Raw genomic sequence first — 18,137 nt, 5'->3', positions numbered from 1 at the left:
CGGACATCTTTTCTTCTCAAAAACCATACTTGAGAGAAAAAAAATAACTTTCTGCACATGCTTTTACCCATAATGCATACAGAAAAACCCACACAGGGGGGTTCTTATTGGATATCTACATCATTTCCATTTTTAATACTGTAGTGACACATGCTGAATAAATATATGTTTCCTCTTTTTTTGATTGTATAAGATAAATTCTTAGGAGTTCCTTTCTATTAGAGTTACTAGCATACAGTTGTATTCATGGCTACAATTAATTATAGCAAAACAACATAAAACAAATTAGCAAAGGAAAAAGTTGCATGGGGTGAAGTCTGGAGGAAACCAGGCACAAGCTTCTAAAAGTTCTCTTCCAGTGCAGTCACACACAGGATGCACTTAGTTCCTCCAGCAATGAATTGTGACAACACAAGTGAAATGTGGTCCACCAGGGAAGCTCACTAGATTCAGTTCCCAGGTGTTTTATTTGGGGCTGGTCACAAAGGCACCCTCTGCCTGGCATGTACAAAAATTCCAGTCCTGAAAAGCAAGCAGGTGTTTAGCATAAACCACATTGTTTATACAATTTAGGCAGAGTGCACCATTCTTATCAAAGAACAGTGGGAATGCTCCCGAAATCCAAGTTCCCAGATACCAGCTGTAGGCCAACCTTACAAGCAGGTCTTTCTAAGGATAGCAGTCTCAAGCTGCTATGTTAACTCTCTTCTGTACAGTAACAAAACTTTCTGAAACTTACTTTTTTCACTCAATAAAATGTTTTTGAGACCTAACGGTATGTATCTGTCTGTTCTTTTAATTGCTCTATGGTCTTGCTTGAAAATAACACATTAATGGGTATCTGTGTTCTCATGTGCAAAGATTGAACTAGAAATGGAATTGCTGGGTCATATAGGGCTGGGTATTTTAGATGTTGGTAAGTATTACCATACCACCCTTTAAATACTTCGTATCAATTTATGCTCCTGCAACAAAGTATGAATGTCTATTTTGCCATACCTTTTTCCATAAAGTGTCTTGAAACTTTTTTGATTTTTATAAAATATGTGAAAGTGACATCTCATTGTGGCTTTACTTTGCATCTTTGATTATGAGTGAGTTTTTCATTGAAAAGGCTTTTTGAGAATGCCTTAATTAATTATGCATTTATACGGAGGCACGAAAAGCAGGATCATTGGCATAAATGTTAGAGATTCAAGAGCCTGCAAGTACCCAGGGTTTGATTTCACGTGTATGATTTCTAGAGTATATCTAGATTTCTTAAAAGAGCTGGAAAAAACTACTCTTTTTTTTTATTAGTTTCAGGTGCAAGAAAAACTACTCTTAATCAAATGAAAAGTTGTGAGATCTCCTTATACATCTTGTGGCATTAATTTTTCAACCTAAACTCTGAAAGAGTGCACAGAGATAACGCAGCACTGTCTCAAGGAGATGTAAATGAAGAAAAGTGAACAATTTCAAATTACTCAGACATAAAAAACCTATGCTTCTGGGGAGCGAGTAACTCACCAGTGATGGCTCCTCCCTATATGTGGAAGCTTGCCCTATACAATGGTGGAGAACTTAGTTTTTGTTCTTTCGTTTAATAAATATGTATTGAATACCTAGGAGGTGCCAACTTCCAGGGTTACAAAATCTAGGAAAAACTGTCTTTGAAGAGCAATTTCTCTAAAGACAGGTTGGACACAGAGACCCATGATATGGCAAAAACATTTTAGGGTCTTTTTTTTTTTAAGTTTATTGGGGTGACAATTGTTAGTAAAGTTACACAGATTTCAGGTGTACAATTCTGTATTACATCATCTATAAATCTCATTTTGTGTTCACCACCCAGAGTGAGTTCTCTTTTCATCACCATATATTTGATCCCCTTTACCCTCATCTACATTTTAGGGTCTTAATGGATATGCATCTGGTAGGGCAGACTGAAGTATTTTGCTTAGCTGATGATAAGAATGACTCAAAGGTACATGGTAAAAATATAATAATTTTCTCCTTCATTGTCTCTGCATGGGGTGACAGCTTCTTTTGTTTACACTAACAGGTCTTTATGTTTGGCCTGTGGTGGGGGGAGGGGAGGAAGGGGAAGGCTGACGTAACTGACACCTATTTGGTCATCCTGTTTCCCCTTCTATGTGGAGTTCTCTCATTTAGCCAGCTGCAGCCACAACAGAGCTGATTATCAAGAGAAATATAACTTCTCCTTTGAAATTCTCATCCAAGGAGAAACTTACATCCTTTCTTTGGTTTCCCTGAGGGTAGCTGAGATAATTGAAATTTTCAAAATGATTTATACTAACCGCTAAAGGAGAACGTGGTGAAACACAGGTTCCATCCAACTTGCTTACAAGGCTCCTAGTCTGTCCTACTTCCTGTCCACTCTGAGAATCTCCGTTTCATTATTAAGATTTTTCCTCCATTTGGAGAGGCCTAGCCATACAGACTTTCAGGAAGAAAGAGTAGGCGGTAGGTGAGTGAGTTTACTGCCTTTCTCAAAATCATATCACAACTCTAACCCTTCTTCAGATGTCTGTGAAACATGGAAAGTAACCTTTGAACATAGAGCCTCATTTCTCCCCTTGATACAGGTTGGGTTAAAGGTATTTCCTTATACTGATTCTCCTTTCTTCACATATTTCCAACTTTCATGTCTGTAGGAGAGTTCCGTCTCCAGACCCGGGTGGTGAAAGCAGTGACATGCGGGCATGCTCACCACCCTCCTCAAGTGTTGCCACAGTCCTGGCGTGTGGTTACAGTGCGACAGTACCGCCTGCCAGGAGGGCAGGAGGAGATTAGTTGTATAATATTGGAATTGGAGAACGCACATATTGTGAGGCCAATGCACAGTCCTTTTAACTCCCCAGTATGGCCTGTCAAGAAGCCAGATGGGACCTGGTGAATGACTGTGGACTATAGGGAATTAAATAAGGTGACACCACCTTTGCACGTGGCAATGCCTTCTATTCACGATCTGATTGTCTGACTGTCCACCTGGGAACATATCACTATGTAGTGGACTTGGCCAATGCTTTTTTCTATGCTTGTTGAGTAAATTGTGAGGCAAGACCCTGGAGGGGTGAAGTGTGGGGACAGAGTCCCAGAGAGCAGTTTCCAGGCTCTCGGCCTTGCGTGGGGAGGTGATGGCTTGGGTAGTGAATGACCATCAACTGTGATTGGTTGGCCATCCACTGTAACCGGTTAGCCAATTGGCTACTGATGTAACTGCGGGGCTGCGTTGATTGGTTGGTTGGCAGGCAGAGAAGTGAATGGTGGACGGTGGATTGTGTGGCTACTACCGCGTGTGTCTTGCCAGGCCTCCAGGGAGAATATAGTGGTATGACTCCCCTAGCTATGTCTTCGTGGGTGTTCCTTTTTGGCCTAGCCACATCCTGCGTTCTTATGTGGGGAGCGGGAGCTGAGACCCCGCAGGCCGCCCCGCATGACAAATTGCGCAGCGAGCAGGGACTCCTGCACGACACAGCCCAAATAAAAAGTGTTAATGATACTAAGAGTTGGCATTACCTTGTACAGCTAAAAATTTGCATAATCTACCATTCAGCAATCCATGTATTAGCATATAACCAAGAGATATTGTCATATAAGAGACATACACAAGCACACAGCAGAAACTGGAAATAAACTAAATATACTTTGGTAGGAGACTATAAAAAAAATTTGTAGTATATTCTCCCAGAGGAACATGATTCAGCTATGAAAATAAGTGAACTCCAGATGCATGTAAAAACATGGATGTATCTTACTTAGTAACATAATAAATATTATGTATAAATATTATATCCCAGAAAATCATAGATGGTACTCTACATAATGTCCATAAACAAGTAAAACTGAACAACATATTTCACATATATATATGTGTGAAGGATTAAACTATAGATTAAAAAAACAACAACAAAAAAAAACCAAGGGAATGCAGAACACAAAATTCAAGAAAGAGGCAAGGGTACTGACTATGTGGGGAGCAGCGCATAGGGCGTAATTTCCTGGTGATGTTCTAATCCTTGGGTTGGGTGGTGAATTCCAGCTGTTCATTATGCTCTTAAATTAATTTTAAAAATGTAATTGTTATATAGGATCAGGAACAGGAAGGGCCACTGAAATTTTTGTGGACATTTTAGTATTAAGCTGATATAGAAAATAGGCAGGATATGATTTTGGTTATTAAGTTATTTATAATTTAAAGGGGGCAATTTGACAAACTCAGATGTTAATTTTGTGTGCTTTTCTATACATACTCTCCTATGACATATAAACAAACCCAAATGTCCTCAATTTCATGCCCAATCACAATAGTGTAAGCCTACATCCAGCTGGGTAGCAGGAGGCACAATCTTTTATAAAGTTTTTCATTAAAAAATTTAAAGTGTATATTTCTAGAGAATCCTGGGGAAATGCTTTAATGTTGCAATGTTTTCCTTCTTGTCCCATGTCACCTGAGCCTCTGATCTGGCTTCCAATTAATGTTTTACTCTCTGGTTTCACTTCTTGCCTCAGGCAACTCCTGTTTCTGCTTTCACCTGAAGAATCATCACTACCCCATCTCTACTTCTCTGGTGGAAGGGAACAAGGTTTAACACTCAACAAGACTTCACTAATTGGGGATGAAGTATGAGAGAATTATAACATGAAGAACCTTAAGCTGCTTTCAGAGTGCAAAGCCCCAATTCCTCCACAAGGACACCCATGGGTGCCTCTCTTCCTAGCTTCCAGCTGGCCCCAGTATAACAGGGACCTGTTTATTTCTCCTCAGTGGCAGGACTCGAGTGAGTGCCCCTTTCCTGGGAGCTTAGAGAGAGGAAATTCTTTCCCCTCATTCCAGGCTAAGGTTTATTCCCTTAATTTCCTGCCCAGAAAACCTCTTTTTAGGATGACTGAGTGATATAGTTAATTTCCTTCAGGGAATATTTCACCTCTGCCAATTTTTGAGTGTTTTTATCCAATCTCAAACCAACTCAAAGACATCAGAATACCATAATTGGACAGCAATTTACTTCCCCAAACCTGGATTACTCAATTCTAAATAACACGCAATGAACAATTTTGGGAGAAAATCAGGAACTTTTCCCATTCCTTCTAGTCCTTCGCTCCCCATTTCCTGCAACCAATTGCTCAAAGAGCAATACAGACTGTTGGAAAATACAATTCAGAGGCAAAAAGCATTTTAACCTCACATATTTCCCTCTCAAAAAGTTTTTGTTCAGAGACTTATGACTGCACAAAGATCACACTATTTACAGTATTAAAAGAACATGAACCTAATTCACTTCACCCCAGGACTTTCTTTGTGGTGAACAACAATGGGCCAGATTAATTTGAATTGTTTTTTGTTTAGTCTCTGTCTTATAAGGCAAAAGTTGCTTGCAACTTTTAAAATAGCGCTCCCTACCCCCAAATTTCACCTCCCCCCAAAAAAATGTAGGGTTCAGTCTGAGTCAGGGCACTTTTTACATAAACATACGTATTCAAAACAAATGTTTTAGGTGAGAGAAAGGAGTATGTAGTGCACACTCGAATACCTTATCTTCCAAAAAGGCTTCTAGAATTCATCAGCCTTTATTTCCCAGCCTTTACTCATTCATAGGTTTGTCCTGTCACGTAAACGCCATTGTAAACTTGCTCACAAACCGATTCATCCTCATAGCGCTCGGCAAGTAGGCGTCCAAAAATGAATGAATGAGTTTGTAGAAAAGCGGGAAAAAGGTTAGTTTTTTTCGAGATATGACGAAGAGCACTACAAGGGTCACAAAACACCAAGACGCAAACTTGGATAGATGCCCACTTTCAATCGGCTCTCAAATAGATTCCAGAACCGTAAACTATGCTCCGCCCACGAATGAGAGACGGGAAATAGTGTGTACGCTTTCAGGAAAACCGGAAGTTCCTGGTCATGCCGCGCGCACGCGTGCAAGCATTCAGCTCACACACTTGTTCCTCCAGTGACTGAGCAGAGACTCCGGTCGACGCAGGCCCAGAACTCGCCCGCCCCTCGACCCCCGGAGTTGCGCATGCGCACTGGGGTGGCCTGCTCGCTGTGAGGCGGGGCGAAAGGACAGATTTTTTTTCCTTGCTCCCGCCCCTCTTCTTCCCCCACCTGCCACGTACTGGGCTCAAGCTCTCGCTAGGCTTAGTGGGTCTGTGCGATTGGCTGGGGCCCTCGCGAGCCTAGGAGGGAGGTGCGGCGGCTGCGGAGGGCAGCCGAGTGGGCCGTGACCGTGCTCTCTCTACGACGCCCCCGAGCCCGGCAGCCTTGCACCAGTCCGGCCAGCGGAGACCTGTGGAGAGGCGGCAGCAGCGGCCTCGGCAAGCCGGTATGGCCGCTGGAGACGGGGGCGCGGCCGCTCTCTCGGACGAGGCGGTCAGGCGACAAGGAAGCGCTGGGAGGGCCTCGCTCGAACCGGCGGGCGCGGGGCGTGTGGGGCCAGAGGGGCCGTGGGAGGGGGCTGGAGGCCCGACGGAGGGAGGCCGGGTGGGGCCTCGCCTAGGGGAGGAGAGGCCACAGCGGCGAGAGGAAGGGCATCACACAGGCCACGGAGGCGGGTGGGCTTTGGGGGTGGTTGGACCCTCGCGCTCATTCCGCCTGGCTCCAAGGGGTCGGAATGCTGGACGGAGAGGAGAGGTGATTGGGGAGGCCTTGGGCGCCTAACCGCCGTCGGGTCTTGCAAGGGTGAGCGGGTGGAGAATGGCGCCAATAGGAGTAAATTGATTGGGGTCACTTCAGAGGAACCTCGTTCCTTGGCTATGTCAGTGCTTTATCAAGCGCCGTCTGCAGACCCAGCCCAGTTTTGTAGTGAGGATGATAGCTAACTCTTAGAGTTTACTAGGCACTGTCCAAAGTATTTTAGATGCATGATCTCAATTATTCTAAGGCTCCTTCTAAATTTAAATATTATTCCCATTTTGCGTTTGATGCCTAAGGACACGTGACTAATAGTGGGAGTCTTTACCATCTTAAAACATTGCCTTTGGTTAGACAGAATCAGAGGCTCCTTGTATTCTTTGGAATAAGCAGGGGTTGACTTTGCTTAGAATTTCTTAAAGGAAATTGCTACCTTCCTGACGTGTCCAATCACACCCCTGTGATTGTGAGCAGGGACCCACCCACAGGGTTAGTCTAGCTGGAGGTTTGGCCACAACCTAGATCCTGGTTCAAGATGCAGGCTTCTTATGTGTCCTTGGGCATGTCACTTTATTCTCTAGTGCTGAGAACAGTGTTCCTATTGGAAGATTTCCTTAGTGGCTGTGTCATTTCTGGACTTTAGAGGGAGTGAGGCAAGGACAGGATGGGAGGAGAAACTGCTGTAAGGATCTCACCAGCACTCCTGGTAGCTAGTAGTTAGAGAAACAGAGGCCCTGAATTTTACTATTACATTGTATTAAACAATGGGGATGGATGGGATTTCCCCTGGAAGGGAAAATTCTGTGGTACAATTCGTTTTCTGATATTTGTGCATGCCTTGAGGAGATAACTGCACAAACCGAGGACAACCTTTGGAAAGAAGCCCCGGTTCCTTGCCCCAGGGAATTGAGTCAATGGGAAATACTAAAGAATAAGTGAGTTTGCAGGCAAACATGGCCGATACAAAGTGAAAGAGACTCCTGTTTTCAGATCCATTGGTGAGCAACAATCCCTCCACAATCAAAAAGACATACATACTATCAATAATATTCGATGTTGGAAATTTCTTTTAGGAGTATGTTTGCTTTGGGGAGTCACTTCTAGCTTAGAAGGTACATTGTGAGGGTCTGACTTAGGAACTGACCTGATAGTACAACTTTCTTCTCCCAGTTGCTTTATCAGAACTTTATTATTCCTCATTCATCTCTTGTTCAGGGAACAAAAACAAGTCCTTGCTTGCTATATGTCAGGCTTTATTCTCAGTGTTGCTGAGAGTAGATAGTACCATTTTGCTGAAGCTAAGCCCTGGTCCTTAACTACGGTATTGCTGATTTACACAACCTGTAGATAGTAGAAGGTGACACTGATTGACTGGAGTTCTTTATTACTCTCAGACTGCAAGGCAAACAAGGTGAATCTTCATCATCTTGTTGAAGTAATTATACTTCAGAGCTTGGCATAAGTACGTATTCAGTAAGTTTTTCCTGAATAAAGTTCAGGATAGATTAAAGGTGAAGAGGTTGGATGGAAGTTTAAGTTCATCACAGCCTTTATGAGAAGTCCATTGTGAGAATTTGCAAATTAAAACCTGACTATTCTTATTTTACATGAAGGCGAGCACAGCATCCATGTCATGGAGCACAATCCATTCTGTTATGAACTGACTTTAGAGTGTTAGATTCGGTGTTTAATGCCCCATTTATTAATAAAATGTAATCTGTTCAGAGGGTGGTGAAGGGGATCTAGAGGAATAGTTAGTTGGAAGGACATAGGGCATTTATATGTAATATTTATTAAATGAATTTGGATTCACGAATACTTAAAAGTATTTGAAGGTTCGAGATGTGTTGGGGCAGGTGGGGTGCTTACACACACACACACACACAGAGAAGTATGAAAACCAAGTATGATGTTAAAGAAATAACAAATTTAAGAGGAGAAAACAAAGCTGCCAGTAGTAAAGCCTGAGGTTGAAACCAGAATGTGGCCAGTAGGAGATTATAGGGCACTTGAAACAGTCTGAGAAGATCATTTGCTTGGGCAGGAGGAGGAAGTTGATGCTAGGGAAATGCTCAGTGCTTATAGCTAATGTATTCAAGAACATCTTGGCCTTGAAAAGGAGGTCTTGAGAAAAAGAGATACTAACACATTATTTAATCTTAAGTATATTCTCTGTTACTATACAGTAACCATTTAAATTACTAGATACCTCAGACATTATTTTGAATTTAGTATTATAAAGTCATTATAAGATAATCATACTGAATAACTTGAAATAAAATTACAGTAAAACCTAAGATGGGAAAATTCTCTAGCAGATGAGTATATAAGGGCTCGCTCTCTGCCATTGTCTTACTTCTTTCTTAAAGTGGACAGTTGAATCATACACATCCACTCAAGTCTGCAGAGGGGTGTGTTATGGAATATGTAGAAACAGTGGTGGACGGTTTTGTCAGAAAGCTCAGGGGGTATCACTCATTTGTCCTTTCTCCTCAAGTTCCCAAAATAGGAAAATTAGAGAAAATACTCATGAAGTCTTATTTTAGAGAGAAAAATTTGAGACCCGGTTTTAGTGTCTACACTTGCTTTTCTCTTCAGAATTAGCATTTAGTTAGAGGCTAATAGAGTTGGGAAGCCAATATTTATTTCTCCCTTTTTTTAACAACTGCCGAATGACTTCCATGTGCTAGGCACTGTTCTAGTTGTTCTAGGCTCTTGGAATACAATGAAAAAAAACCCATTTCTCTGCTTTTTAGTGGAAAAGATAATGAAAAATTAATACGTTTTTAGTATCTGGTAGTGATACATGCTTTGAAGAAAAATGAGGCAAGTTAAGAAAGTGATAAAGGAGCCATTTTAGGTTAGATGGTTAAGGAAAACCTCTGAGAAATTACACAATCTACTCTAAGGAGTGTGACAAGGGCTGAAGAAAAAGGGAGCAGCAGATGCAAAGCCTTGGGTTCAGAAGGAGAACTTAAAGTATTGGTGTATTAGAGAAGCCAGGAGAGAGGTAGGAAATGAGGTTAAATACTTGGCCAGGGGCCAGAGGCCAAATCATGGCTCTGTAGTTCAGGCTTTTACCTTGGAGTGAGATGGGAATCCATTGGAAGATTTTGAGCACAGTGACATTAGATTTTACTTAACAGGTTAACTTTGGTGTGTTAAGAATAGATTAAAAGTAGGCAGAGGTAAAAAGCAAGCAGATCAGTTAGTTTTTTTGCAACAATCCAGACAAGAGATGATGGTGACTTAGATCAAGCTGATAGAGGTGAAGGTACTGAAGTGATTGGATTCTAGAGATTTTCTAAGGCAGCTAGATTTGTTAGCAATTTGGGGGATGTAAGGTGTGGGGAAAAGAGAGGAACTAAGATTTTTTTTTTATCTTGAACAACTACAAGGAAGGAATTGTCAATAACTGTGATGGAGAAGAGTAGGAGAAGATTTTTGGGGGAAATTGGGTTTGTTTTTAGACATGTTAAGATAGAAATTTAAATGGTAATAATGTCAGATAAGCAGTTAAAATGTGGATGAAATAATAATTGACATAAAATAATGAAACTTATTTTCTTATACACATAAAAAAATAGTTACCTCCAGACCATTTTAATGTGAATCTGATAACTTTGGAACAGAGAATCTAATCTTTTTTGATGATCAGAATTTCTTAGATTCTAATAATAGCTTTGCTTTTCAAATTTTAAGATGTTTTATAGCTTTTTAATCATTAAAACCATTTTATCAGTCTTTCACTAGAGTTGTATATATTTGACATCCTGGAGTCCACCATGAACGGACAGTTGGACCTAAGTGGGAAGCTAATCATCAAAGCTCAACTTGGGGAGGATATTCGACGAATACCCATTCATAATGAAGATATTACTTATGATGAATTAGTGTTAATGATGCAACGAGTTTTCAGAGGAAAACTTCTGAGTAATGATGAAGTTATAATAAAGTATAAAGATGAAGGTAAGAGTGTTTCTAAAGTTAGTTTTTAAAAGCCTAAGTATTACTTGTGGTCTTCTGTCCATGTTTCATTGAATTATCTCAGAGTAAAAATTCCATTCCCTTCCATGGTAATTTGAGTGCCCAACTTCTTTTATTTAATGAGATGTTTATGTAGTTATAATTCTTTTGTAAGTCAATAAAGCTAAGTGTCTTATTATTAGAACATTATAAGTGGTAGAACACTATCACATACATTTTTACAGGCATTTTTTTTCTCTTCTGTCCACGCAATTCTGGCTTTGTTTTTACTTTTAAAACCAAACTTTCACACATATTTCCCATAGTGAAAGGGGTATCAGTAGGTATTAAATGAAAAAGGATTTCATGGTCAACTAAGTATGGGAAAGCTGGTTTTAACAAAGACAAATGTGTTTATTGCAGGAATTTATATTGATGTATATTGTCTATTTATAGCAGGTAGTATTCCCATATTCATTTGACAGTGAAACTTTTTATGGAGATGGGTTTTAACAAATGTTTCATCAAACACATAGTGGAATTCTAGTAGTAGACTATTTTTATTTCCTTTTCTTTAAATTTACCGGGGGTGCCAAAAAAATGTATACACATGACTTGTATTCATCTTTTGTTATTGGTATATATTGAGTATTACAATTTTAACAGTTTTTTCCTTTCTTAAAATGTGTATACATTTTTTTTTGGCACCCTCTGTATTTTCTTTGTTAGCATCTTTACTGAAATTGTACTTTAGGTGGTTACCAGTACATTTCTTACCATTGAATTTATTTCTAGCCTATTTCACTTTGATCTCAATACTCGGCCCTGCTATCCATACCATTCTTTTAAAAAATATTCTTATCCCTTAGCATCTCTGACACTGTGCTGTCCCAGTTTTCTTCTTTTTACTAATAACTTCTTCTCTGTTTCTCTGTGTGTATTGGCTTAAAGTAATGCCAACTGTGATAACAGATATTTTAAACTCTCAGTGGCTTAACCCTCAAATCATTCAGGGACCCAGGTTGACAGAAGTTCTGGTATCTTCAGCACATGGCTTCAGCACAAGCTCACCTTTAGCACTGACATCCAGCAGGCAGATGGATAAAGATAGTGTAGAGGAACACATGGGCGATTGTACTCTTTAGGCCTTGAGGTGGCATATATCACTTCTGCTTGCATCACATTGGCTAGATTGGGGTGTCAGTAGGGTGGGAAATGTCCCTGGTTGGAGAGCTACATTCCGACAACTTATACTGTGGAAGGTGAGTGTAAATCGTTGATAATCAGCTAAGTTACAGATGTAATTCTCCTTTCTTTTTTATAATGTATGTTCTAATGGTACCCAGAACTAATTTTTGAGGGTCACCCATGATAAGGAACAATAAAGAAGAAGAATTTTCTTCCTGTTCTCTTCCCTAGTAATCTCATTTACTTACAATACATTTTCACCTCTTTGACTTTCAAATATTATGTGCTTTAATTCGATCATTTTTTTCTTTTTCTTGACTTTATAACTCAAATTTCACGGTCTTCATGTTACCTGTGATGCTTTTTGCTCTTACCTCAAACTTGGCATATCTTAAACTGTTTATCTGGCTTTCTCTTAACTCCTTTATTTTTGTTTAGGGCAGGGTCAGCACACTTTTTCTTTAAAGAATCAGGTAAATATTTTAACATTGTGGGTCACATGAGGCCTCTGTCTTGTTGTTTCTTCGAAACCTTTTAAAAATATAAAAACCATTCTTAGTTCACAGTCTGAACACGGATTTGTCTATTGGTTGCAGTTTGTGGACCCCTAACTTAGTGGGTATCCTCATTGTTGAAACTTTGTCTTCCACATGTAGTTACCACATCGAATTTGTTTTTCATGGTTAAGTGTTTTGAATGTACAGATTTATGTTCGTAGCTTCTATTGGGCTTACTTAGGTAAAGGTCCTGTCATCAGAGAGACTCTGTTTCTGTTTTGGAATTCAGAAAAGAAAAATCGCAGTTACAGAAAGTTTTCTTCTTTTACATATATACTGTATTTTCTTCAGAATTCCTGAAGTTGAACATTAAATATGTTTGTTATAAAAAGTGCGGCGGTTATAAAGAACTAAAGACAATGATAAAATCCTATGTTATGGCTTTTATTGCCAACTCTTGCCAAATCTGCCCAATCAGTGTTAAAATTGGTGTAGCAGAGCAGCCTCTCAGCTTTCCCAGGACGAAACTCCGTGCCCAACCCAGCTGTGTCTATGAATATATTTTGTAGAGGCCCCTGAACAACTTGCCTGCCGCTGCTTTTCTATTCTTGTACTCTAAGAACATTTGTTCTCCTAGCCCTTTGAAAGCTTTTGAAACAGGCAGTTGATATGCTAATTATAGTATTCTTTATCCTTGGGATCTAGGGGATTTCAGAATCTGCTGTTTATGAATATTTTTTCTGGGGTGAGTTGATAGTTTTCATCTTAGTATCAAAATGGTCAGTGACCTGAAAGACTCCAATGTCTACCCCGTATATAAGACTTGGTCTTATAGTAAAATAAGACCAGGTCTTATATTAATTTTTGCTCCAAAAGACGCATTAGAGCTTATTGTCTGGCTAGGTCTTATTTTCAGGAAAACACCGTAAATATGGCTTCCCCTTCATTTGTGTCGGTGGCGTTTTACTGTACTTAGAATTGAAATTTGAACTTTGAGTATCTTTAACTTTTGACAGATATATTTAAATTTTTGGAACGGAAAGATTTCAGTCTAAACCAGTAGTTTGTGATAATTGCTGCCATGAATCTCCTCCTGGTGATTAGTAAAAGATGACTTAATGTGTTAATCTTAGCTGTTTTAGATCTTTGTGATAATATGATCAGTACCTTGCCATAAAAGTAATAAGCAAAATTGATGTAGTGTTTTGTTGAACAAATACATCTTTCATAGATCTTTTAATGTTTAAGCTCTTTATGGGAAATTCTAATATTGTCTGCAATCTAGATTTTGAATTTTAATTTAATATATATTCTAGTTTACTACTGATGCAAATCTGAAACTCATTTTTTTTTTCTCTCCCCAGATGGAGACCTTATAACAATTTTTGATAGTTCTGACCTTTCTTTTGCAATTCAGTGTAGTAGGATACTGAAACTGACATTATTTGGTAAGTGGTACATTTTCTAATAAATTTACTATTTTATTAATTGTATTTTTATTAAAGACTTTCTAGTTTATTTTCCGTTTAAAGACTCAGGATTGAGTGATAAGTTTTCAGCTGTATCAGAAGTTTTGGATTATTAAGGCATATATATATATATATATATATATATATACACACACACACACACACACATATATACATATATACATATATATATATACACACATATATGCACATATATATATAAAATTTTTTTTGAAGATTAGTAAAAAGTAGGCGTGTTTTAAATTCCCCATCTACTCAGTTACTCTAAATGGTAATCTGTGCCACTTGTGTAAATGTTTCCAGGATTGAAAATAATTGCAGGGTTAAAACTACATGTATTAAGTTTAGTTCTCTAAAACTGTATAATTATCTTCTATAATGCAATATGTTTTTACTTATTCTCAGGGCTTAACATAAGGACTGATACTTTAGATATTGTTTTTCAAGGAGTACTTAAAGATTAGAGATAGTTCTCATAAAAAAACAATAAGAATAGTTCTTTTAGATTTTGTTTTCTTATAGATCATAACAGATTTGCAAGGCAGAACTCTTGAGGGACAACACAGAAATGATTACAGAGTGAAAGTGTTAGCATGATTATGTGAAAAATAAAATGTGAACTTTTTTTCTGAATGTTTTGTTTTGCACTTAAAAAATTTTTTAAATTTAGCGTTTTGTTTAGCACTGAACCTTACAGTTCCATGAAATATGATCATCCCAGTTGATTTAATTTGTATCTATTTCATCTCCATCTAGGAATGGTGAATATGAATCAGACTTTAAAATGCTAATAACAAAAAATGTTTAATAATTTTTTAAAAAATAACAGGTGTGTTTATAATATATTGAATCTAAAGTACTTACCACCTTTGGCCAACTATTAGGCATATTCGGTAAACTGAAAACCCTCCTTCCTGAAACACTGAGGATGTACGAGATAAACTATTACAAATATATTTTCTGAATTATGTCCCTAAACTTGCTCAGGAGAGTAAAGGAAATGTCCAGGGAACAAATAGATGGAATTAAAAACCAGGGTCTGAAGTACCAAAAGCTGAGACTTGGGGTGATTTGGTGGTGATAGTGAAGGTTTTAGTCTACATAACCTGTGGACTTGGCATTTGATGTCTACGTGGTATAGACCTTGATTTCTAGACCGTTACTAGGCTATACTCTCAAAAAGAATATTGGATATTGCAGAAGTAAAATCTCCATTGATACAGGAAAAGTCAAAGATAGAGGAAATACTCTGGACTGTCGGGTTTGCGAAGGCTCCCTTGAAGATTCATAACCATGGTCCTTAGGTGGGTTGGGTTTACATTTAAACTATTTGCACAGTTTGGGAGCTCTCAAACACAGATACTACCATAAAAAGTAGCAAGAAACGATGGCAAAAATCTCTCTGGAAGGGTATGTTCTTAATCCAGGTTACACAGGCTTTTCACAGACAAAATGCTACTGATGAATTTAGAGTTTAAAACTGTGAGACACGTAAAACAATCTAAGCAAGAAACAATAGATACAACTAATAGTAGGATTAGACTTCCAAGAACTTAAGTTGATTGAAGTGATAATTATAAAATATGTGTTAAAAGTTATTAGACATAAAAGAAGAAATAAGAGTAAAGCACTATGAGGTAACTTTTGGAAATGAAAAATATGATCATTGAAATTAAGTACAAAGTGGGCGGATAGAACAGATTAGTAAGAGGTAATTAGTGAACTGGAAGGTAGTCCAAAGAAATTACAGAATAAAGCACAAAAACACAGAGATGGAGAAAATCAGAGAATTTGAGAATGAGAAAGTCCAGCCTATTTTCCATTAAGGCTACAAAGGAGGAGATAATGGGAGAGTGTAAATATATGAGGAGATAATAGCTAGATACGTTTTTAGAACTATAAAAGATATAAACCCTTCGATTTAGGAGGCACAGTGAGTCCTGAGAAGGACAAGTGAAAATAAATCTCCATTGGGCATGTTGTCATGAAACTGGCAAATATATAAGTCAAAGAGATAATCTTAGAAGTAGACTGAGAGAATAAGACCTACAAAGCAATTAGACTGTTAGACTTCTTTGTAGTAATGATAGAAACTAGAAGAAAATAGAATAACATCTTCAAACTGTTCAGAAAAAGTAAGTAGAAAAGTAGTATTCTATAGTCTATTAAACTTCAGGAATAAGGGAAAATAAAAATGTTTTCAAACAAAGACTGAGAATTTACTACTTATGGACCATTGTTAAAATAATTTTTAAAAATGATTTTTCAACAAGAAGGAAATTGAATCCAGAAGAATGGTGAAAGATGCAAGAAATTGTGAACAAATAAACTGGTTAAACTGTGTAAATTTAAATGAGCACGGATTTTTAAAAACAATCATAGTTTTATGAATATAAAAACAAGACGGGACAAAAATACCTAGCAATAATTATATGTAAGACAGTAGGGGATGATAGGAATTAAAATATTTTGAAGACTTGTATTGTTTGGGGAGAGGATAGTAATTAACTTTAGATTTTTAAACTGAAGTATGCATGTAAGAGTGATTGTTGAAAGACTAGAAATAGCCAGCAGAGGGAAAAGAAACAAAGGGTACTTACAGTGAGGAAGGAGAAAAGGAAGCAGAGAGAAAGCTTGATAAATAGAAAACACAAAGTACTAACCACAATACACATACACGGACTGAACATATAGTTAAAAATCAGACTCTTACTGGAGTTAAGGATCAAATCTCGTTACATGTTGATTGTAAAAGACATAATAAAAGATTATTATGCAAAGTTTGAAAGTAAAGAGCTAGAAACAAATATGTTAGATAAACTCAAAGCTAATTGTTAATATTAACAGAATAAACTCTTAAGAAAAACTTCATTAATAGTGACTTCATAATGACAAAAAGAATAATTCACTGGGAATATATAACAATTCTGAACACTTAGCATCATAGCCTTAGTTTTCCCTAAGGAAAAATTGACAGAAAAAGGAAAAATGAACAAATTTGTAATCATAGGAGGGCTTTTAATACTCTTTTCTCAGAAACTTATAGATCAAGTAGGCTCAACACTATACATGAGGATAGAAAAAATTTAAATCAAACATATACAGGCTTGATCTTACGCGTCTATCAATCAGGAATGGATATAGTTCTTTTGAGTACATTTGAACATTTTAAAAAGTTGACCATATACTGGGTTTTTCAACAAATCTCATTAAATATCAGAGATGTCCTAGAGATCATATTCTCTGGCCTCATTAGAAACCATTGGACAATCATGATAACCCAAACTTCCATACTTTTGAAGGTAAAAATAAGTTTTTAAAATAAGTCAAAAAAATCATAATGGGACCTAGAAATAGTGAAGACTTCTACATAACAACTTTTTAGTGGGTGCTAAAGTGATACTTCAAGGGATCTTTATAGCCTAATACAAGAGAACAAAGTAAGCCCAAATAACCTAGAAGGAATAACATAATAAAGAGCAGAAATGAGCTAAAAGTCAGAGAAGTAATAGGATCAACAATTTTGAAAAGATGGAATTGACAAACCTCTATTAAAATTAGTTAAGAAAAAAGGAGGCACAATAAGCAATATTAGAAATGAAAAGGGCCATAACTAGAAATAAAGTAGAATTTAAAAAATCTGTTATGACTACTGTGAATATTAAAATTTGAAAACTCGGGTCAAATATATAGTGATGGAAGGAGAACTGACTGGGTGATGAACACATAATGTGATGTATAGATGATATATTATAGAATTGTACACTTCAAACCTATGTAATCTAACCATTTGTCACCCCAATAAATTTTAATTAAAAAAAAATTGAAAACTCAGATGACATGGACTGTTTCCTAGGTGAATTTAATACACTAAGTGTTTCAAAAGTGGCAAATTCGATTGTCCCTATCAACATTAAAGAACTCAACCCAATTATTCTACCAAATATTTAAGGAACAGATGAGCCCAAATTATACAAACTATTCCAGAGAATGGGCAAAGGGGGAATATGCAGTAATTCATTTTACGAGGTTACTATAACCTTAACATGAAACCCAACCGAGGAAAAGACAGACCAGTCTTGGGTTTAAACAGAGATACAAAATACTAAATAATATTAATAATTCAAATTCAGCAGTGAATATTAAAATATACCATTGCCAAGATTGTTCATCCCCGGACTACGAGATTGGTTTAAATAAGAATATCTGTTAATACCACTTTCCATATAACAGGTTAAGGGAGAAAAAATGAACCATCTTCTCTATAAAGAAAAAGAATACATACCACAATCATGTTAAAAAATCATAGCAAATCAGGAATAGAAGTGGGCAGCTGTCACACAGAACAATTGCTGTATA

At 37.6% G+C, this 18,137-nt stretch overlaps 1 protein-coding gene across 4 annotated transcripts in view; it reads left to right on the top strand.

Annotated features, from left to right (window-relative positions):
- The first annotated feature begins 6,073 nt into the window (after positions 1–6,073).
- TFG (trafficking from ER to golgi regulator) overlaps positions 6,074–18,137 on the top strand; it is a 41,250-nt gene continuing 29,186 nt past the window's right edge. For 2 of the 4 annotated variants that reach the window (XM_074332843.1, XM_019756526.2), the window contains exons 1-3: positions 6,074–6,329; positions 10,380–10,606; positions 13,653–13,736. In XM_074332843.1, the coding sequence (XP_074188944.1) occupies positions 10,423–10,606; positions 13,653–13,736 (268 nt within the window). In that variant the 5' untranslated portion in view covers positions 6,074–6,329; positions 10,380–10,422. The remainder of the gene's footprint in view (positions 6,330–10,379; positions 10,607–13,652; positions 13,737–18,137) is intronic. The other 2 variants (XM_019756525.2, XM_019756527.2) reach the window with 2 other exon arrangements.

This window comes from Rhinolophus sinicus, linkage group LG01, assembly GCF_036562045.2.
Source record: "Rhinolophus sinicus isolate RSC01 linkage group LG01, ASM3656204v1, whole genome shotgun sequence".
In the NCBI taxonomy this organism is placed as follows: domain Eukaryota; kingdom Metazoa; phylum Chordata; class Mammalia; order Chiroptera; family Rhinolophidae; genus Rhinolophus; species Rhinolophus sinicus.
Note: the sequence above shows the minus strand (reverse complement) of the source record. Positions and strands in the feature narration are given on the sequence as shown.